Source organism: Kwoniella europaea, chromosome 1 (genome assembly GCF_036810445.1).
Source record: "Kwoniella europaea PYCC6329 chromosome 1, complete sequence".
NCBI classification, from domain to species: domain Eukaryota; kingdom Fungi; phylum Basidiomycota; class Tremellomycetes; order Tremellales; family Cryptococcaceae; genus Kwoniella; species Kwoniella europaea.
Window position 1 is genome coordinate 13,243,198 of NC_089487.1, and position 21,445 is coordinate 13,264,642.

At 44.1% G+C, this 21,445-nt stretch overlaps 10 protein-coding genes across 10 annotated transcripts; 4 read left to right on the forward strand and 6 right to left on the reverse strand.

The window, feature by feature from the left end:
• Nucleotides 1-199: 199 nt before the first annotated feature.
• V865_005045 (cytochrome c oxidase subunit 6B) lies at nucleotides 200-1,250 on the reverse strand (the record flags this gene model as incomplete). The annotated part of the gene is made up of 5 exons (XM_066228818.1): nucleotides 200-267; nucleotides 457-540; nucleotides 787-822; nucleotides 1,007-1,026; nucleotides 1,237-1,250. 5 exons carry the CDS (start codon nucleotides 1,248-1,250, stop codon nucleotides 200-202), a joined length of 222 nt encoding a protein of 73 aa, XP_066084915.1.
• A 321-nt stretch (nucleotides 1,251-1,571) lies between these two features.
• V865_005046 (uncharacterized protein) lies at nucleotides 1,572-2,386 on the forward strand (the record flags this gene model as incomplete). The annotated part of the gene is made up of 3 exons (XM_066228819.1): nucleotides 1,572-1,770; nucleotides 1,907-2,056; nucleotides 2,178-2,386. 3 exons carry the CDS (start codon nucleotides 1,572-1,574, stop codon nucleotides 2,384-2,386), a joined length of 558 nt encoding a protein of 185 aa, XP_066084916.1.
• A 393-nt stretch (nucleotides 2,387-2,779) lies between these two features.
• Nucleotides 2,780-5,193, reverse strand: V865_005047 (uncharacterized protein; the record flags this gene model as incomplete). The annotated part of the gene is made up of 6 exons (XM_066228820.1): nucleotides 2,780-3,214; nucleotides 3,282-3,578; nucleotides 3,667-3,762; nucleotides 3,831-3,957; nucleotides 4,027-4,872; nucleotides 5,012-5,193. The coding sequence occupies 6 exons, from the start codon at nucleotides 5,191-5,193 to the stop codon at nucleotides 2,780-2,782; spliced, it is 1,983 nt and encodes a 660-aa protein (XP_066084917.1).
• Nucleotides 5,194-6,534: 1,341 nt separating this feature from the next.
• V865_005048 (uncharacterized protein) lies at nucleotides 6,535-8,897 on the reverse strand (the record flags this gene model as incomplete). The annotated part of the gene is made up of 9 exons (XM_066228821.1): nucleotides 6,535-6,616; nucleotides 6,678-6,951; nucleotides 7,024-7,214; nucleotides 7,297-7,424; nucleotides 7,513-7,592; nucleotides 7,670-7,766; nucleotides 7,846-7,905; nucleotides 7,991-8,646; nucleotides 8,723-8,897. The coding sequence occupies 9 exons, from the start codon at nucleotides 8,895-8,897 to the stop codon at nucleotides 6,535-6,537; spliced, it is 1,743 nt and encodes a 580-aa protein (XP_066084918.1).
• Nucleotides 8,898-9,592: 695 nt separating this feature from the next.
• V865_005049 (uncharacterized protein) lies at nucleotides 9,593-11,796 on the forward strand (the record flags this gene model as incomplete). The annotated part of the gene is made up of 4 exons (XM_066228822.1): nucleotides 9,593-10,862; nucleotides 10,968-11,073; nucleotides 11,143-11,355; nucleotides 11,472-11,796. 4 exons carry the CDS (start codon nucleotides 9,593-9,595, stop codon nucleotides 11,794-11,796), a joined length of 1,914 nt encoding a protein of 637 aa, XP_066084919.1.
• A 403-nt stretch (nucleotides 11,797-12,199) lies between these two features.
• Nucleotides 12,200-12,788, reverse strand: V865_005050 (mitochondrial import inner membrane translocase subunit TIM8; the record flags this gene model as incomplete). Its single annotated transcript, XM_066228823.1, has 5 exons — nucleotides 12,200-12,332; nucleotides 12,433-12,442; nucleotides 12,508-12,557; nucleotides 12,646-12,674; nucleotides 12,747-12,788. 5 exons carry the CDS (start codon nucleotides 12,786-12,788, stop codon nucleotides 12,200-12,202), a joined length of 264 nt encoding a protein of 87 aa, XP_066084920.1.
• Nucleotides 12,789-13,528: 740 nt separating this feature from the next.
• On the forward strand, nucleotides 13,529-14,977 carry V865_005051 (uncharacterized protein; the record flags this gene model as incomplete). The annotated part of the gene is made up of 5 exons (XM_066228824.1): nucleotides 13,529-13,555; nucleotides 13,624-13,859; nucleotides 13,979-14,178; nucleotides 14,268-14,527; nucleotides 14,642-14,977. The coding sequence occupies 5 exons, from the start codon at nucleotides 13,529-13,531 to the stop codon at nucleotides 14,975-14,977; spliced, it is 1,059 nt and encodes a 352-aa protein (XP_066084921.1).
• Nucleotides 14,978-15,307: 330 nt separating this feature from the next.
• On the forward strand, nucleotides 15,308-16,012 carry V865_005052 (uncharacterized protein; the record flags this gene model as incomplete). The annotated part of the gene is made up of 5 exons (XM_066228825.1): nucleotides 15,308-15,366; nucleotides 15,441-15,636; nucleotides 15,747-15,829; nucleotides 15,900-15,921; nucleotides 15,998-16,012. The coding sequence occupies 5 exons, from the start codon at nucleotides 15,308-15,310 to the stop codon at nucleotides 16,010-16,012; spliced, it is 375 nt and encodes a 124-aa protein (XP_066084922.1).
• Nucleotides 16,013-16,543: 531 nt separating this feature from the next.
• On the reverse strand, nucleotides 16,544-18,237 carry V865_005053 (thioredoxin reductase; the record flags this gene model as incomplete). The annotated part of the gene is made up of 8 exons (XM_066228826.1): nucleotides 16,544-16,945; nucleotides 17,019-17,134; nucleotides 17,189-17,361; nucleotides 17,512-17,631; nucleotides 17,711-17,781; nucleotides 17,843-17,879; nucleotides 17,961-17,977; nucleotides 18,067-18,237. 8 exons carry the CDS (start codon nucleotides 18,235-18,237, stop codon nucleotides 16,544-16,546), a joined length of 1,107 nt encoding a protein of 368 aa, XP_066084923.1.
• Nucleotides 18,238-18,910: 673 nt separating this feature from the next.
• V865_005054 (uncharacterized protein) lies at nucleotides 18,911-21,292 on the reverse strand (the record flags this gene model as incomplete). Its single annotated transcript, XM_066228827.1, has 7 exons — nucleotides 18,911-19,087; nucleotides 19,162-19,538; nucleotides 19,647-20,106; nucleotides 20,178-20,446; nucleotides 20,530-21,084; nucleotides 21,155-21,211; nucleotides 21,277-21,292. 7 exons carry the CDS (start codon nucleotides 21,290-21,292, stop codon nucleotides 18,911-18,913), a joined length of 1,911 nt encoding a protein of 636 aa, XP_066084924.1.
• Nucleotides 21,293-21,445: the final 153 nt, after the last annotated feature.

The following is a 21,445-nucleotide window of genomic DNA, read 5'->3' on the forward strand; positions in this document are numbered from 1 at the left end:
AAATATGACACCGATTATCCCTCTTCACCTCTTCAATCGGAGTAGTATTTATTGTAGGTCCACTACTGCTGCTATCACTCAACTTGAATCCATGAACACGGTCAAGTTCATTTCTTCTTGTTTTTATATCATTTCATTTCCGCTTATACGCTGATAAGATAAGATTGAAAGATCTGATCTACTGAGATGCAACCTCTATCTAAGGTTTAAGAGAAGCTGGGAAAGTACCAGCTTCAACTTGTTCATCCCATTTACCAACCCATTCGTCTATACGTCCGGACCCAAAATTCCAAACGCAGCGTCAGATCAGACCAAATTCGTCGATTAAAGTAAGCAAGATGAGTTGGAGTAGAGTCGATCATAAGATGATATGCGCAAGATACAAGGTTGAGCAGAAAAGACGAATCGATCAGTTGGAAGAATCATCAATTTGACCGAGAGGGGAAAAAAACTGACTAGGACAAAGTGCTCGGTAGGCTTTCTTAAATTGTTGACATGGGGCGAAATCTTCTCCTTTGGCATTAACGCACTTGTGGTAATCTACAAAGTTTTGCTATTTAGACAATCATGAAATGGGGTTAGCCATCGATTCTTTTTGAGAAGTTGCACGTCATGACACAATTCAGGTTTGACCACCTGGCAGTATGCCTGATCATTGAACGGTGAAAGAAAAAGTGAATACGAAACTCACCCAGCTGAATAATCGGATCATTCCAAATAACAAATATATGTCAGTCTATCTATTCTCTTCCTGTTCGCTTTCTCGTTTCAGGTGTATTAACATACCAGTGTTTAGTTTGGTTCTGGTTAGGGAATCGAGCGCTATTGGGTCGATGAGTGATAATTCAGCAATTCATTCGCAATCATTACAAACCCCATTTGACCTCCAGTCCACAATCCGAACTTCGGATTTCAAGATCGATCTCCCCTCTCTTGAAATCGTCTGATCCCAGCCTTTCCCCTCCATCCCTTGAAATCATTGGATACAAGGTAAGATATCACTCACTCGAAACCAGCGGTTTGAAGCTGTCCATCGCATAGCACAGTGGATCATGAAGTCAGTGTTACCATCTCATGCTGATTTCTCATCCTCTCCACCGATCCCATACTGTCCTGCCCCACTAATACACCCATGGAATGAATTCAACATACAACGTAAGATCTATGCATCGGAAGGGTCGATCATCAGCTCTTGTCCAAACTGCATGTATGAACTTGAGCTGAATTGGCACTCACTTGTCCTCGGCCATTGTGATCTACTGTTTTATTGATGAGTGGTGAGTATGAGTATGAGAACAGGTGTATCTAGATGTATTTGTTTAGAGTTAAAATGACTTCAATTGGTGGAGATGAATGCTGCAGGGTGAGTTATGCAGGTAGATCGGAATTATACGTATATGGGACACGCATACAACGGACCATCTCGGAGTAACGTAAAGTGGCGATTTGCGAGCACAGCCACGTGGGGGGTCAAAGCAGGTTACTGACTCATAAAAGTTGGGATTCCATGCAATCTGACAATTATCACTCATCAAGCTATATCATCCCAGTCGTAGTGATACACGCACAAAATGTCCAGACAATTGGATAACGACAACCCTACGATATTCGCTCCTACCACTTCAACAACTTCAAAGCGGATCCAAAAGGGTAAAGCGAGTTTATGGTCTCAGGAAGCTTTATCGGATGAAGAAGAATTGGGTTATTCAAGTGGGGGTGGATCTGGGTCAGGAGAAGAGAGGGAGGATATAGATGCCGAAGAGGTGTATGGTGAGTGACTTCCGATCCTACTCTCCGAACAGGGGATGTGGAATTATCTTTTCTCTGAGACGGAAACGGATCAAGGAGTTTCTTGTCAATATGTTAGATCATGTAGCTGACATACTCTTATACTTACTTCATATAGATCTTCTACGATCCATCACCGATCCCGAACATCCCGTATCACTCGAAGCTTTGAGAGTAGTCAACCCAGATGATATTCATGTAGCAGGTAATAGGGTGTTGGTATATCTCACACCGACCATCCCACATTGTTCAATGTCAACTTTGATAGGTGAGTTCGTCAGGTCTAGTTAGCAGTTCATCAACACATATCTTCGTATTTGTACCCGGTGTCATCCCATATCATATACCCAAATATAGACCGAAATCCTAATAATCTGTCATTGAGATAGGCCTCTCTCTAAGAGTACGTCTCCTTCGAGCACTCCCTCCTCGCTATCGTGTGGATATCCGAATCAAATCCGGTACTCATCAATCTGAACATGCCGTGAACAAGCAATTGAACGATAAAGAGAGAGTTCAAGCTGCTTTGGAGAATAAACATCTTTTGAATGTTGTGGAAGGATGTCTCAGCACGGCTGATAAGAGAGGTAGCGCTTAGTTCAGGTTTCCATGCGGACGTAAATGTTGATGTACTCTAGTTGTAAAAGGATTTTTGTCACTTATGTATCCAGCTTTCACGAAATGCTACACGATCATCATTTCATCGATTGACTAAATTCGGTATCATTATCTCTGACGAAATTCACTACGCACGCAATTGATTTGTGGAATATCAGGTATATTCATGAGGGGTAATCAGAGACAGCAATACAAACCTTAGCTCGGTGATCAATACTGGAAAGAAAGGAATATGCAAAGAAACATATATAAGAGAACAAGAGACAAATATAAAAGATACAATCCTATTCCGATTCCATTCTTGTGCAACCAACCATCAATCATCAAGATTGAACGTTCCTATCATATCAAATCAGGTTTTTGCTCCCTGAGACTATCCTTTCAGAGCTCTGGGTGTAGGCGTAGGACTCGATCCGGTACTAAGTGCAGGACTTGACGATCTGCTTATCCCTCCTCCAAGACCAGAGGACGAACCGATCCTGCCCATTGCTCCGCCCATCGGTCCAGCAAACGCATTAGCACCTGCACCACCACTCAATCGCCTCTGCGATAGCGAGTGTGTCATCCCAACCCCGTTAGTAGGCGGTTCTAACATTCCTGTTCCCGAGGAAGAGAAGGTAGCGTTGGTAGGTGATCTACCTGCTGGTGTGAGGGTACCTAATCTAGGTGACGACGAACTTGAGGATATGCCTAAACCTACTGGAGCAGATAATCTATTGGGTGTAGGGGTGGATAAGGGCGTCCGAGTATTGGGGAATGGAATGTGGAGGAATAGACCTGATGGAGGATGAGAATTGGTTGCGTTGTACTATTTGACACGATATATCAACTTTACATCATCCTCCGAAGGAGAGAAAAGAGAGGGATCTACTCACCTGATATTCCATACTCATACATTCTCTATCTTTCCCATCAAGATTCATAACTTCCAAAACCTTTCTACCCAATCTATTTAACTTCTCATGATCGTCCCTTGACCTGGTCCAAATTTGAATTCTATCAATCTTAGGTCGATTCGAAGCTACGATACCACAAACTTCATCTTCTTCATCTAACATCTCTCCTACTAATGCCATGGTCAAATTGGCCCATGCTACGTCCAGAGTTGGTGGCGAATTACGGAAGAGGATCACCCATTTACCGCCATTGGCATTGGAAGGGTCTTCCCACATCTATCATCATAACAACACTCAATAAGCCGTAATTGATGGTTATGAGATAGGTCTGTAAATACACAGGGAGTGAAAGTGAACTACGTACAGGTCTTATACCATTCTTGAACATGTGATAATTTGAGTTCTTATTTAACAAACTAGGTAGTCTGATGTTATTCAAATGTCTAGCGAAACCTTCGACCTGTACGAGCAATCGGTCAATCCGTCATCACATCTGAAGTCATTCGGTCTTCGTCAAGAATAACTCACAGTATCGAATTTTCCAACAGTCAGAAGGGTCATCTCATACTCCGTCAAGGCTTTTCCACCTTCCTTTTGAGATTGAGCGAGGGTCGATGCATCAGGTTTATACGTTTTCGAATCGAAGAAGAGGGTCCTATCAATCAGGAACATATATCAGAATCTAGGATCTATATCTATAAGAAAACTGTAGATCGTAACTTACCAAGCATGTCTTAAAGGATGTTCTTTCTTCTTCTTTCCATTCACTAATTCACTTTCAGCCGAGGAAGAAGACGAAGCAGTAAGAGATCCACTCTGAGGTGGACTTTCAACTTTGTTGTCTTTGGGAACCGAAGGAGCAGAAGGGATGGTAGCAGTAGCAGTAGCTGGAGAATCAACGATACCAGATGGTAAGATCGTAGCAGCAGCGGTAGCAGATACATTGTTAGAAGCTGGTTTACTACCTTGAGAAATTGATATTCTCCGTCTGATCTGATCCAAAGAAGGTACATTAGAGTATCCCTGTATATACGAATTGGAGCTGTTGGTCCTTGACATCGGAGGTGCATTTTCTCTTCCTGGTAATACCTTCGTACCAACGTTCGTGTTGGTATTGGCAGTTTGAGGAGTGATATTGGAGATGGGTGATTCTTTCAGTGCGTCTGCGTTTTTAGAAGTGGTGGGCGAAGATGATCTTGAGTCTGATTTGGAGTTGGGATTATTACCGAATATATCTGTTCCTCCTGGCATACCTCTACTGACCCAATTAGGAGAACGGACAGTCTCCAATGGCGTGCCCATACCGTTCGACCCGGACGATAGAGATCTCATCATTGCACTTGCAGGTAATCTCAATCTGCTAGATGGAGAAGGTGCGATCAGGGGTGATTGAGAGACACCGCCTGGTGTACATTGTGGTAAAGAGCCGGTAGCGATTCTGAGTGAAGGGGGAGTAGCTGGTGTAGATGTTTGTGAAGGTGAAGGGAATTGAGAGGTGGATGTGGATGAGGGTGTGTAGTGAAGATGGTCAGAGAGCTGTTTGAGAGATGGGAGACGGGTCATACGGGGGCTAATTGTATGTCAAGGGGCAAGTCAGCATATTAGTCTTTAATTCGTGTGTAGGCTGGAAACATGTTATATGTGTGTATATGTGTTCATCTCAATACACAATACAAACGTGTTATAGGCCAAACAAACAAATAACTCACGGTGGTCCTGGGACAGCCGCACCATCACCTTTAGTCTCCTTGTGAGGTATAGGAGGAGGTAACATCAATCCCTTCTTCTCGGTAGCGGCAGGTACAGGTGCAGTTGAAGACTTGTTCTCTTCGAAGCTGGTAGAGAGGGGGAGTGGGGAGGTAGACGGAGGTATAGCGGTGGTGTCTGGCATTTTGGCGAGTTCTTCGGTACTGAATCTCTTTCTTCAGCCTTTGGCGGATATGACCTTCTTTAGTCGATAGACAAGGAGAAGAACAATGACGGTAAGATTCTAAATACGAAATGCCTCTTCAATCCTGTATCTTCGAAATGAAATGAGAGGTCGTTTCGTCGTCAAGTAAGATGAAGCTCTACCTCTACCTTCAAATGTTCTGAAACCGACTTCAACTCAAACTGAATGATCCCTTATCCTGATATCTAAGGTACAACAGCAACCAGGATCAATGGTATTCTGGTACAAGCGTTGAACGTGCGTTGTATTGAATGCAGAATAAGGGATACAGGGGTTATCGATAGAATGCAGTACAATGAGTGATAGTATAGAAGAAATACCGCGTGGGTTTCTGAAACGTCTTGTGCGACTTGCTCTTGATTCTGAATGCAAGATACCGATATGTTCACTTCAGATTCAATTCTTGACTGGTTTGGCTTGATCGCAAGGAAAAGAAGAGAAAGAGTAAGACGCGTTTCGTTTGAGGTTGTTTGGGTGTTATATACAGTGAGTTGAGCTCGAGTGGTGGTTGTTGTTGTTGTTGTAGGTAAGAGTGAAGATGATTGGAAGATCCTTTAATGATGATCCGTGATGAATGATCTGATCAATTGAGTGAGCCCTTTGTATCCTTTGTTGTGTTCTCCGTTATATTAAGCCGAGAGTATGACAGTGACCCAAAGCCAAAGGAGCGTTGAAGAGTGATCGAGGAGCGAGTAGTATATAAGATGATCTTTTGGTTCAAGTGATATGCCAAGTGACAGAAAGAAAAGGAAGTATAAGATCAACGCGTCGGTAGTACAATGACGTTTTGTTGATCTCAACGTGAAAGAAACTCTAACTACGACGTAGACCTCCGTAAACCATTCACCGAGTTCACGAGTACAACACGAGCAAGTGTCACCATGCGCTGCTCAATGCTATCGCACTCGCTATCGACCACGGGGAATGAACATCACTACCTCCTGCGAAACAGAACACGAGCCGCCGGTCTAGAATGCATCGCAATCACACTAGTACCCTCCGAAAGCTCCCAGAAAGGGTTAAAGGGTTACAGACTAAGGTTAAGCAATTAGAGTTCCGAGCGATCCGATCGGATGTTTCCTGAATGCAATGGGTGCTTACGATAATAATGCAGATGGATGGTTGGTGAACACTGATAAAAGAAGGATCATGATAAGACTATACATACATGATACTCAAATTACAGATTATAGTATATCCAATAGTAAGCTCGTGTATGACTGAATATACAGTCATCAAGAGATGGTGCAAAAGCGATACGAGCACTTCAAGATTCATTTTTTAACCAGAAAGGGGGCGAACGAGCAGAGGCATTTGCAATCCCGCCTTCTCCTCACCTTTCACTCTAGGTCTCATCACAACTCTGTTGAAACAATATACCAAGGAATCAGTAGGCGATCCTCGTTATAGGATGTCAGACTTACGAAGCTTTCCTTTCAATCTCAGGTTTACTAGGCAACTCCTCAAATTCGAACCCTCTAATCAACACGAACAGAATAACTTTGATCTCTGCCAGAGCGAACCTGTATCCAATACAGTTCCTTGTTCCTCCCAAGAAAGTCAGGAGATTACCCCATACGCCCGGTACGGAATTGGCATTTGATTCGGTCGATGAGGCTGGTTTGAGGAATCGATCGGGATTGAACTCCTCGGCGTCGGGACCCCATACAAGGGTGGAAGTATTGACGTTTAAAATTGCTAGATATACACATTTACACATAGACGACGTTAGTATTTGATTGCAATTGTCAAAATGAGAAGTGTACTCACGTATCATCATGGTAGCTCCTTTAGGTAAATGTACACTATCGATCATTTTTCCATCTCTACCTTTTACTGGTGTACCTAATGGAACGACGGTAGGTTCGATGCATTCTCTCATGGTCGCTGGTGCAGGTGCAGATAATCTGAGTACTTCTCGGATCACTGCGTCCATGTATGGGAGGGAATTGAGTGTGTCCCTATAAATCGTAACTCATTCTCATTCAGCTTGATTATCACTAGTCACCTATAGGTTGCTTCAAGTAGGATCAGTCCACTTACAAACTTGGTCGTTCATCTGCTACACCCATAGCTTCCTCTCTCAGTCGCTTCTGCGCGTCAGGGTGCTGAGAAAGAGTGTATAAAATCCATGTGAGAGCAGTTGACGAAGTCTCATTACCTGCTAACATCTGAGTATGATCAAGCGCGACATTTCAGTCAAGATCCCATCGACTAAAAGGGAGAATACGTTAAGAATATGATATGAGATTTACTCACAAATGTAGTAATCTGAGCCAATACCTCATCATCGGACAATTTCTGATCAGGTCGAAGGTCACTAGCCATATTTGCTTTAACTGAAAATACAATCCGGATGCGTAATCAGCTTCGTGATTGTGAATATGAACTGTTGACTAGTACAGCCAGGACTCACTTAGATGTGATAGAAGATCATGCCCTATATCTTCCTTCTTCTCTATACCATGTTGATGAGCAGCTAGTATCGCTCGTTTCTTCTCGTCGATCAGTTTCTACCACGTCGTGACTCATCAGTTCGGTTGTTCGGTTATCACAGGATGAGTTCGGGTTCAGGAGATGCGGTGAACCCACTGAACCAATCTCTTTGGTCTTGGCACAACTTTCTTTAACCATTTTCATACGTTGAGTAGGCTTTATACGACATTTCCAAATCAGCAAAATCCTCTTATATAGACCATTCCCTTTGGTTTGACTCTTGGAGTGCCAAGCGACTCACGATTATTTGAAAGGCAGGGAACAAAGCCTGTATTATCGCCCCTACGCTAACTTCCATCCCCGCACTAAACATCTTCCTATACGCCTCTGCCAATTCATTATGAGGGTCTTCTAAAGCTTTGAAATCGTAATTGAAACCTGCCAAACCAATGACATCGAGCGTACATTTACCCAACCACGACATGACGTCGATCTTTCTAGTCCCTTGTACCACATCCTCTTCTTTGGGTGGTGTAGGCGAAGCAGCATCTCCTTCAGTATTCTCGGTGTTTTCGATTAGATTGATGAATTTATCTTTCAATTCGTATGCTTTATCGTAGAAAATCGGTATCATTCCCTTGATAGCCAAAGGACTAAAAGATGGATTAAGCAATTTACGTTGTCTCCTATGATCGTGTCCCTCCGCAACCAATACTCCATTACCTAACATGTCGGCCATACCTTTTCTTGTCTGAGATGGTTTAGGGAATATATCACCATGGTTCAAAACATAAGATAAAGCCACTGGATCGGCAGTGTAGAATCTAGGCACACCAGCTATGACTCTATATCTGAATGTTGGACCATATTCTTTGATCCATCGTCCGTGTGGGACCATAGGTTCCGATTTTATGAATGTTCGAACATTACCCCAAAGCCAATGATCGGATTTGGGACCTAATCTCGACCGATGGAGTATAAGCTAAAGTAGGTGACAAGTAAAGAGGAATTCGGGAAAGAGAATAATACTCACCTCGTAAATTCCTATAAGGTAATGTATACTCCCTCCACGGCCACATATATAGATACGCCCCTAGCAATAAAACCATGATAGCTTCGACAGTGTAGATCGCATATCCGATCTTGGGGGATGACTGTGCCCATGATGGCAAGAGTGGTAAGGTGTTCAAGATTTCACTGATCGTCATTTGGATCGATCTGGTACTGTTACTTCCGTTGTCAAGATACAAATGGTGTTGTGAGAGCTCGCACGCTCAATGAATGATCACAAACGAGAGAGGATAGTCGAGTCGAGTCGAGATACAGATAATATATGGACGCTGATGCTTACGCAGCGCTGTGTGCTGTTCGCTGTTGAGATAGATGAAAGTATGAATTCACACTGATTCAACTGGTCAATCACTGACGTCGCCCATGTACGAGTGAGGTCGATCCCCGTGTCGATCCCCGTGAATACCCCTCACCGGTCACCGGCTAGAGTTCTCGGCTGCCGATTAGCATGGTTCTCGCATGGTCAGCACGTGGCGGCGGGGTGGAAAAATCAAAATCAATCGAAGTGAAAGTCGAGGCTCGAGCGCGTCGATTGTCATGGCAGGTAGCTTTGATTGAACAGGTAAGTGCAGTAGACTCAACCTGTACCTTCTGCTACTCACCCTGTCCTAGACGAGAGCTCGTCCATTGGTATCATTCAGTGTCCCGTGATCTCAAAACGTATCGAAATCTACCATCCCAGTGTCTCGATCCTCCCTTTACCTCGACTCCTTTCACTTCCAGCCTGACCACTGACGGTTTGACGCCAGTACAAGTACGCACGAACCGACATTCAACTCCTATACTCAACATTACTATACTTCCACCGGCACATACAGCACCCCAAGCCGAAATGGACTCTTCCAACTCCCCTACCTCATCCTCATCCTCATCTTCCGCTCCTATTCAACCCTTGCGTAATCCCAAATACCGCCATGTCTCCAAATCAGCTGCCAAACGGGAATCCGTCCAGATGTTGGGGTCCATCAAGGACCTTCAGCTCCACTTCTCCCGCGCTGGGATGGTAGAACATCGTCCAGGGGCTGGCGTAGGGGTGAAAGGTAGCTCTTTGACTTCATTAGGTGAAGATGTAGAAGGGGAAGAAAATAGACCTCCGTCAGCTTCGAGTCAAAATAGGAGATCATCAGATAGGAAGCCCTACAAGGAAGTGGAATTACCTAGGATAGATTCAGAGGACGCAAGGAGAGAAGCGAAGAATATAATTCATGATGTAAGAGGTATATGGGGCTTGTCTTTACCTGTACCTATCTCACCAAATTCAGCTACAACATCAGGATTACCATCCAGTAAAAGTTTGTATTTCCCTATCAACTTTGATGATGAAGAATCCGGAGTAAGAGGAGAGATGCGAACTTCAGAAGATATACAGAACGCTTTGGTACAAACCGCTCAATCTATCAGACGAATAAGGTTCTTAGCTTTAGCTGTATCTCATCAACATAATAGCGTCAGAAAAGTATCAGGAGGAAGACAAGCGTCAAGTTTGTTTCCTAGTAGACTAGGTGGGGCAGGTAAACTTCGATCGAGTCTTTCCACCCCTTCAAGACCCGGTACTAGCAAACCTCTAAGAACGATATCAAATCCCAATACAGCCAACGAAAGAAAGGTCAGTTTAGGTATATTAGACGACAGGGAAGATACATTAGGAGAATTGAGAAAAGCTGCATTGGAAGTATTGACCTGTCTACGAGAGCTGGAGGAAAGATTGAGAGTATCGAGAGAAGAAGATCGCGTTCAGACGCCCACACAAGAGAGACCATTCTCGCCAATTAGCGAAGAACCAGAAGAAGTATTTTCTGAACCGGACAATTATGATTCGGAGGAAGACGAGTTGTATAACCCTAATAACCTAGCTATGAACTCCGAGGATAAGAGTACGATGACGAATTGGGAAGATAGGATATTATCAGAAAGAAGGGAGTACAAAGATTTGAATGACAATGACTGGGAGAAAGAGGCGAGGAATACAAGGGAGAATATGGGTAAATGGGTAGGGATAGTGGAGAAACTGTTTGTATTCGTTGATGAATCAGATGGACAGGATGGTGGACAAGGACTGGAAAATTGGGCGAGGGATGAAAACTGGCAAGACAGGAGATTAGGTGAGTACAAACACCGTTGTACTGAGTTGAACCCTCCCTTCGCTATTTCACATGGAGTGACGATATGGAAGATGACTGATCATTCCTTACAATTTGATATAATAGAACAACTCCACGCTTTCTTACTTTCGAATCTACCACTTGACCTGGCATTAAGATTACCATCTACTCAATCTGACAGTTTCGAATCTAGCTTGTTGTCAAGATTATCGTGAGTTACATTCGTGCTTGTAGCACCTGACTGATGGAAATATATGCTGATCATTCACTACTGACTCAGCGATGGATATATCCTGATAGACGCATACAATTCGTCATTAATGAAATCATCCAAACCTTGGGGGTTCATACCCGATGGCGATGTTCATGATACACTCACCTCGCTTTCAATTAGTGGTCAAGTATCTCCATCGAAAAATGCATCGTCGGAAGAGGGTAGAAAAGAGAAAGAGTGGACGTTTAGGAAAGTTGGAAACTTGACTTGTTTCGGAGCGTGAGTTATTACCTACTGCACTCGATCTATTCAGTCTGCAACATAATCGATAGATACTTCACGCCATCTCTCCTGTACTGGTGCTGATGTTGAAATGTCATGATTGTTCACTTTAGCGCCCTGAGACATCGATACCAACTCCCCATTTCAATGCCAACCACATCAACCAACTTACCTTTACCCCCGGTCCCTCCCAAATCCTCCTTGCGTCGTCCCAGACCATCCATCGTTACTTCCTCATCTACCACAGCAGCAGAAGAACGAATTGAGTTCGATCCTATGATTGTAGCTAAGAAGGCCCAAGGGTGGGATGTGATGTTTAGGGGGCTGATTGAAAGGTGGTTGGGGGAATTAGTCAAAGAAGTCAGGGAGAGTAAAGGTCATTTGTTCGTACAAAAGGACGAGGGAAGTGGGAGGGTCGAGGGAGGTGGGATGATTTAAGGGATTTATATTATGGTAGGCATTTTGCATATTGCTCATGACACAGGGATGAATCCAATTGCATTGTATTATTTATAATCGTCCTCATCACTTGACTCGTTATCTCATCTTAGGTCCGATCAGCACAAGATGATTACATTGACCTCTATACGGATCCATCCGTGGAGATGCCCTTGTATACGTGCAGAATGCAGAGCAACTGCATGGTGCTATGCGATACATGCAGTTTTGATAATATGAGATGTGTCGATTGTTATTTTCTATCCCTCATTGCTCTTGTCGATCGGACGTTGTTTCTACAAGCAAACGATAGCTTCTATCTTATCCATTTAAATTCCTCCCCATCCCATAATATCCCATCACCAACCACCTTGCAGTACATCTCATCCCTCTCTATAATCGCTTAGATCTGTTGTTTCTGCGCTTCAATCTGCCTGACTATAAACAGACTCGAGTCGAGGAATCTATCAACGCAATTCTCGAGACATTGAGCTTCTGATTTAGAGAACTTAGATGAGATCGAGCCTGTTATACAGCTACGATTGCCGATAGATAAGTGTAGGTCAGCTTGATGGTCTGTTACCAGTTCAGATGATTATTCCTTTTTTACGAAATGTATATGAAAAGTCGACATACGTGTTCCAACCTATCAAGCAGTACATGATCAGCTGGTATTCTCCCTTCATGATGTAGGAAAAGGCAATAGCTCACATGTGTTGGTCAATTCATGAATGGAAGCTTGTAATTTAGCTTTAGCTTGTCTATAAGTTATAACATCATTTGTCGAATCAGCCATCCATCCTATGAGGAGAAGTTGATCCCGTCTTCGAATCAAAATACACGACGTACTCTTGTTCAAGGAAGACTTCCAATTCCTTCTACTCATCGAAACGACTATCAGCATAGTACGAAAAGGGAATATCGATGATGAAATATTGAAGATGACTCACCTTGGAAGCTTCGTCGAGTTGGGGGATACCGGCAGCTGACATATTGCTCTTGTTTTCTTTTGGTTTGGGTACGGTGGTCGTTGATATACTTTGTATCTGAACTGTTCTTTATCTTGTAATGGCAATGTGATTGATGACAGAAAGCAAAGAATGTTGATGAAGCCGAGCGATTGATTGATTCACTTTCAACTTTTCCAGATGACGATGCGGCCATCACCGCTGACCAAGTGATAATCCAGCATGACGTGGGATTTATACTAATCTGTTGATACCTCTGTCAACATTTGAATGGAACCTTGTTTGACTGTCAACATTCTTTGTTGTATCATCTCTTCAATGCAGCATACAACAATCTTACGATACTTCCAAGACCACTCATCAGGGTGAAGATCAAGCTGCGTGGGAGCAAGTGAGGAAACAACTAAGAGGAGGAACCTTGAAGGACAACAAGATCGTAAGCTCTTACACAGCCTTCAGTTTATCTTTGTGAATAGCAGCTGATTGAGCTGCCCAGGAACTTGTCCGATCCAAGTACGCCGTTCGGAACTCGAAGAGGGGAGGACACCTCGAGTGAGCCCGACTCATCGATACATACCCCTTCAGAAGATGTATCTGGCGTGTCTCGCGCTTCCAGAATCTCCAGCAAATTGGAATCGGAACGCGATCAAACGAATTATATGTGGATTCTCTCTCAGAGTGGAGTCCGACTGGGGGCTGTCTTTCAGCAGTCCCCGGTGATTCGGGATCAAGTCGACCAAATATTGCTTGCGAGAAACAGATTCATGGGTGGTATTGATGTATTGACTCGGGTAAGTGGACATATGGTAGCTGTATTTGTTCCGATTCTGGGTTCGGCCTGACTGATCAGTGAATGTAGCCTCTAGATCATCCTTCTGGACGAGAATTGTACTACGTCGAGCCTGAGGCATATAGAGTCTCGAATATTTCGACAGACATAGCTATCATGGTAGCCATTCACCAACACCTCCACGACATTATACATGCTCGAAACCGCTTTGTCAAAGAGGCAACATTCTCCAAGTTTGCTCAATCTCTAGCAAGCGCTATTGTCCGAACTGGATCGTCGTCATCCGTGAAACCCACTTGCATTGAGTAAGTTCTCCCCACTTGAGCACTCAAAGTCCATCTTACGACCGACTTTCCCATCTCTACTAGTCCTTCAATTACCATTCGAAACTCCTCCCGGGTCAGTGACTGATATGACATTGTAGGACACAAGTATCGATCGATGCATCAGTGCTCCGGATGTTGGAACTTCCCGGTTTCATAGCTTCGACGCCTGATTGGGCCATTGGCTTGACTGAAGCAACGGTACTTCCCTGTAGAGACCCTTCTTCGCCGCCGATCGCTACCGTGCTGAGCGATTATCTGCTCTCGAGATCTGTAGACATTCTATGGTCACCTACAGACTGTCAGTACCAATCTGCTCCACACCTACAATCCACATCATCCTGTCGTTACAATTGCTTCGACTTGTATCTGATTCGGAGAACGTTACAGCGTTGGCCTCTGACGCCTGGTGGCCCTGGATCGTGATCGAAGATAGGAGCGGTCGTGGAAGCATCGATAAAGCTCGTCTTCAATCGTATACGGCCATGCGAACAGCTTTAGGAATTTATCTGCGATTGTACGACCAAGCGGCTCGAGCCGATCCTGTCAATTGCATGGTCCTGGACGACACGATGAGAAGAGTGTACGCTCTTCGAACGGTGTCTAACGTCTGGGAAATCGATGTCATGGTTGAACAGGAAGGCAAATACGTGAGTGCACTGCATCCATGTCGTAGACTGAATCTCAAACCCTCACTATTGATTTTTGCCGATTCTGTCCACACTTGCGTATGCTGACTCTTATTCTCTTGACTACTCCTATAGCTCACGTTGACATTATGGTCAGGATCAGTCACTGAACCTGCTGGAATCGCTCAGGTATCCGGAATCTTGCAGGGTCTAAATTCCGAATATGATAGACGGAATATGATGATCTCAAATTGGCTCTTTTGTCTGCGAGACTTGACGCTCGATCCTAAGAAAGCTGTGGAACGTTTCATGGCCAAAGCGTCTGGATCATCCGGAAAAAAGAGCAAACCCACCAAAACTCAACCGAAGCCTTATGATCGACCTAAAGCAGGCTCGAAGGGTAAAGACAAAGCTTCGGATCGGCAGGTCACGCAAGCTGTTATCCTCAGTTGGCTAGATGGCATACATTGATTATTTGTGAGGGACTGGAGATTGATCAGGTCACGGTGAAACGATGCGGAAATGGACATACCGATTAGATAACGACATTGCATTGACTCTCTTGATTATATGATTGTATTATAAGAATTACTGTAGATAGATAAATCATGAACGATGAGATGATGGGGGACGTTTTCTAACAATGTTATGGACACGCTCAATGACGACAATCATGTCCTTATTCCTCAACCCCATTTAATGGTTCAGATCGCATGATATCTTAAACTGTTGTGTCAGTCTGTTCAATCATTTGGATCGATTGGATCGCGGTTCATTCTCTAGCTCTTGCGTCACGACAAGATGAGTGACTACTCCAATATCCCAGGGGGCTCGCTGAAGTTGAAGGGACAGAACGATAAGTGAGCTCTATTATAAGTTGAAGCATTCCCAGATCGATATTCCGACTGACATTGCTGATGCTATTGTATGATAGGAAGAAGAAGAAGAAATCGCGTTCATCAGGGGAAAGAACGAAATCGGAGATTGAAATCAAGTTGAAAGAAGCTCAAAGGAGAGATAGGGATCAAGATGTATCCGATGAAGAACAAGTGGGAAGTGACAGGCCAAAGAAGGACAAGAGTGGGATGACGGAAGCTGAGAGGAGGTTCTTGGAGACTCAACGGAAGAGGGTGAGTTACTAGCTTCTTGATCTGATGAACCCAACTTCAAGCCGAACGACCATCGTATCCAGTTGATCAGTCAGCGTAACTAAGCTGACATGAAAACTGACCAACTTCAGAGAGAACAAAGAGTCAAAGAACTAGCGAAGAAAACTCACAAAGATAGGGTATCAGAGTTGAATGCCAAATTGGATAGGTTGAGGTGAGCATCATCATCCCTTACTTTATCAGAGTATACAATCGAATGCTGATATATCTTGTACGATGAACAGTGAACATCACGATATGCCAAAGGTGAGTTTTGCATCATCATCTGAGTGCCAACCGGCGTTGTTGCCCAAGCTGACAGGATTGTCTTCTGCTAATGTAGATTGGTCCTGGATGATCCTCCCCTACTTCGCAGGCCATCCCATCACACCATCTCTCTCTTAATGCCATCCTATCGAATTATCTTTGTAAAATCATGTATGCAACATCAATATCATTTTATCGTATCATATTGCAAAAAGTCAAACAGTCCTATCGAAAGATCATCATTCTTTGTTCTCATCCTCAATCAAGGAGGGAAAAACTATTCACATGGAGATGATTCTCGATGTATGTCCGCATCACGCTCAATGTTATGAGAGCATGGTGGACAGCGCAAAGCGAAACAGCTGCTCACAACACATTTAGCTCACATTCTCAACGTGATGGTCTCACGCTATACATGACATCCCTGTTAGATCTTGGGTAGACCTCACATCTAGCCAGTAATGCTGATGCTATGAATTGTGCAAAGCGTCCCTTGCATACCAAAGCGAAACAGCACACACGCAGTGCGTTTGAGAGATATACTTGATGCATCTATCACAAAATCACAAGATCAAACAAATCATCTAAAATTTCTATCTATTTATATATATTCTTTTAGTCCTTACTCCTTATCAGCTCCCATATAACCTTCCGAAGGGACATGTACGTCCTCAGTCTCAATTTCATCATCTTCAGCTTCTTCCTCGGAGATCAATCGTTCAGCCTCCAACGCAGCCATACATCCAGATCCAGCTGATGTGATCGCCTGTCTGTATTTCTTATCTTGTACATCACCAGCGGCGAACACACCTTTGATTGAAGTTTGAGCGGTTCCAGGAACAGTCTTGATATATCCATCTACATCGGTTTCTAATTGGCTCTTGACTAAAGAAGTAGCAGGTTCATGTCCTATAGCGTAGAACAAACCGTTCACTTTGAGGTCTTTCTCTTCTCCGGTCTTGGTATCTTTGATGGTAAGTGACTGGAGGAGATCTCCATCTCCTTTACATTCAGTTGCGACGGTCTACACCACGACCAAGCAATGATCAGTAAAAAAGGTACGCTATATACACCTCCAAAGTAAAAGAAATACTCACGTTCCAGAGAACAGTGACCTTAGGGTGAGAAGTCAACCTCTTAGCCATGATCTTGGAAGCTCTAAGCTCATCCCTTCGGACGAGTACGTAGACGTGAGAACCGTATTTGGTGAGGTCTACAGAATACTAAATCAGCTGGATGTCCTGTGGGATGTATGAGGCAAACTCACAGGTAGCTTCCTCAGCAGCGGAATCACCACCACCGATAACGGCCAAAGGTTTGTTCCTGAAGATGGGTACAGCACCATCGCAGACGGCACAAGCTGAGATACCGGATTGCCAGTAGGTCTCTTCTCCAGGGAGGAAGAGTCTTTTGGCTGAGGCTCCGGTAGCGATGATGAGGCTGAGTATAGAGTAGAACAGGTCAGTGTCCATCCTTTTCCACAATGCTGTGTCGTACGAACAAGAAGTGTGTAGCGGAAACGGAAAGGGAAATGTGCTTCCTCGTCTACATGATCTAACTTGGATAGGACAGCAAGAAGAAGACACTCACGTATCAGCAGTCATGAAATCAGCTTCCTCCTCTTCACCTTCAGTCCAGTACTTGAATGGTCGTTGGGTGAGGTCGACTCGGGCGATAGTCTCAGTGATGATCTTGGTACCGAATCGTTCGCTACGATTAACAACCAATACAGTCAGTATACTGATGTAAAGGTGAGTTTGAATAGTGTTCAGAAGAGTGATGTACCCACCTCTGAGCTCTGAATTTGTCCATCATCTCTGTACCAGTTACACCATCAGGGAAACCAGGGAAGTTCTCGACCTGTGGATTATATGTTATCAGTATATGATGACAGTGATTATACCAAAGAGAGTAGACTCACCTCAGTGGTAGTAGTGAGTTGACCACCAGGTGCGAAACTATTCACTTTTCATCAGTACCATACCACACCAACTCCATAGATCAAGGGGTCAATCCGGTATCACGGAAGAGCAACTTACCCATTAGCAAGCATACCCTATCGTACCACACCACGATCAGCATTCTATGCCCTTTCATCTCATCTGAATGATTTCTAAAGAGAAGAGAAGGAATGGCGGGACTCACCTCATACAAGACAGGTTCAAGGTTAGCTCTCGCCAAGTAAATAGCAGCAGTATGTCCAGCAGGTCCCGAACCAATAATAACAACTTGACTATGTTGTTTCTTTGATTTTTCACCTTTGGTTTTAGGTTCAACCACGTGAATGGCAGTTTCTCCATTAGGTATAGGTGCCATCTTGTTCTTGTTCTTGTTTTCGGTGTTGGAAGGTAAAGGGATAGTAGTTATTCCTCTTATATGATGTTTTGGTGGAGGTGGTGGTGGTGGAGTATGTATTTGTCGATAAGAAGATACTCTGAAAGAAGACGGTACTCTAGATGATCTATTGACGCTGAGGGTGGTACGCAACAAGCAAGATGAAGTTGAACGTAGTATTTTGAATGATTTTCCACTTTGTATGAAGTGTTATAAGATGGATGTTTCTCAAGATGGAATAAATGGAATGACAAAGAAAATCACTCCCAGCAGTCGTCTCATTCACCGTGCAAGCGGAAATCATTACCCGAATAACTCGACTCGCCACCTGATTACTAAGCAATTACCAACAAATCCTAATCACCTCGCCTCCATTACAAATTCGTAATCAGCCTCTGAGATGACACCGCCCATAACCTCCGGCAAACTTCGGCCGACGGCTACGAGTCCGATTTGTTCGCAGACTGGCATGTAGATAAAAGATAAGAGCCAGTCCACGCTTGGTAGATCGCCAAGCTGTCGGATCAGAGAGATAGATATGAGATAAGTACCAAGTAACATCACATTGATCAGAGTGAATCACTGGAAATGCATGATCAATCTACTACCCCGACCACCGTTGCTATGTACTATTTGTTACGTGTTACTACTAATCTTACAATATACCAGCCATGATATCCTTCACTGCGTCCGCAGCAGCGGCGTCCAGATCCTGTTCTGGCTCAGCAGGAGGGGGAGGAGGGGGAGGTGGTGAGTCCGATTCTGCAGGTGCGGATGGTTCTTCGCCTTCGGGTGGAGGAGGAGGTGGAGGAGCAGGACCAAGGAATTCTTCCTATCAACGTTGAAGATGATCAGTATCAAACAGAAGGAGGTAATGAGATGGTCGTCTCGTCTCGTCTAACTCACCTCAGGAACATTAGCAACCAAGATCGTCCTTCCACCAAATTGTCTACCTCCAATAGCCTTCATTGCTTTGGTCGTATCATCCACATTCCTATACATGACATAAACCCTTCCTACTCCGCTCTCCTCATCTATCTTCCTATTCTTCTCAGCAGATACAGCGGCCGAATCACCTGGTGCCCACTTTTTGTTTTTCGGTGTAGGTCTAGGAATTCGGACTCCCTCGACTTCTCCGTATTTCGAACATTCATCATTGATATCTTCCAATATTTCTTGATAATCTTCATCAGAGTATAACTCTTCAGGAGTAACCATGTTCAGCAACAACATAACACGAGTGGCTGGTCCTTCGTTGTTTGAAGATTGAAGGATATTCGGTACTGCACCAAGAACGATTAGCTTATTGTCTCGATTGAAAAAAGAACAACGATTGACAAAAGAACAACGAATGATAGGTAATAGCTGATACACGGATAAATCTAACTTACCAGCTTGTTGTAAGAAAGCCGCTGAACCAGGTAAAGCATGATTATGATGATGATTATTTTGATTTCTTCCTACAGCTGCACGTTGAACTACCAAAGTTCTATCACCCAAAGCGAAATTGTGTAATCCCTGAATAGCCATATCCGTAACGTTCGGATCGACATATTCGCAAAATGCGAATCCCTTGGATACGTTTCCAGTCTCTTTCACCAAATTGAAAGTCTTGAGTTCACCGAAAGCCTTTAAAAGTTCTATCACCTGTTCGTCATTTAGGTACGTAGGTAATCCACCGATGAATAATTTGTTGGGTGAATCAACCATTGATCCTCCAGGTACACCGAAAGAAGAAGCTAAGGGGTCAACACCAGAATAATCCTTGGGCCTTCTGACACGTAGAGGATGACCTTCGTACATTACTCCATCGAACTGTAAGGCCGCAGTAGCTTCTTCTGATGTTCTGAACTGGAAGTAGCAAAAAAGAAAACAAAGTCAGCTTGTTACACTATAGCATTATCCAGCGATGCAAAGCTCACCTCGGCAAAGGCAAAGTTCTTCTCGTTGTTGATCTGACAAGTAGCAACGGGTTCACCAGGCATATCCACCGCCAGATTATGTTCTCTCATCAATTTGTTGAGGAAATCTTGGATCTGCTGCTCGCTCATCCTATCATTGATACCACCGATATACAATCTCTTGGTTTGACGTTGGGGATTAGCAGGCGGGAATGAACCTGCCATCAATTGGTTCGGGACACCTAACGAGGCTGGTGGTGGGACACGACCTGGACCATAGGTGAACATGCCTACGATGAACCCAAAACAACGATCGCATTAGCATATCTATCAATGACTCTGACCGCCCGTCTATGCGCTTGATGCAACTCACCAGTCATCTTAGCTTCCATCGCACCCACGCCTTCAAACTGTGCAGGTCTAATATCCCAATGCGAATTCCTTACATGTCTCTCTTCCAAGGGGACCGTACCAGGGGGAGTAGGTGATCTAGCGAAATCACCACCTCTTCTTCGCCTTCTTTCTCTACTTCTTGATCTTTCTCTTGATGCACGCCAATCATCTTCATCCCCTCTTCTACTTCTTCGAGGTGGACTATAGCCTCTCATAGGTTGAGCATAGGGATCTTCATGTCTTGGTCTTCTATCCCGATGTCCACTTCCTCCTCCTCCTCCACTCATAGGTTCAGCTGCTAAATCAAATTCATCTTCTTCCCTCCTACGTCTTCTCGGTCTCTCTCTTTCCCTATCTCTGTCGTATCTATCTCCACGATCTCTCTCCCTATCACGATCTCGTTCAGATGGTCGATACCTATCATCCCTATCTCCCCTGTCTCGGTCTTCCCTATCACGATGTCTTCTTTCTCTATCCCTCTCCCTGTCACGATCATGATCTCTGTCCCTGTCTCGGTGACTTCGATGACTTCGGGCTACAGTGTCGAATTTTATTTCAGCACGATACGTGACTGTGTATTGAGTGAGTTACACGCTATAACTCACACTCATCATCCCTATCCCGAGTCTTAGCATAAGAAGAAGCAGCCTCTTCCAAGGCGTCTGTAATTCATTGCGAAAACATTATTAGCTGATGACGAGCGGACAAAGTGCTTGCTGGAGCTCACCGTATCCTGCGTCCATTTTTGGCGCTTTTACTTTTTTTTTGGAGTGAGTATACTTGACTTGCTGTCAAGATGAGTCAAGGAAATGTGTCAATAAGTAAGAATCTCTTTTGATCAACTTCATCTAACAACTTGGGTGATTACTCTATCGGGTATTTCCGGGAAAATAGCA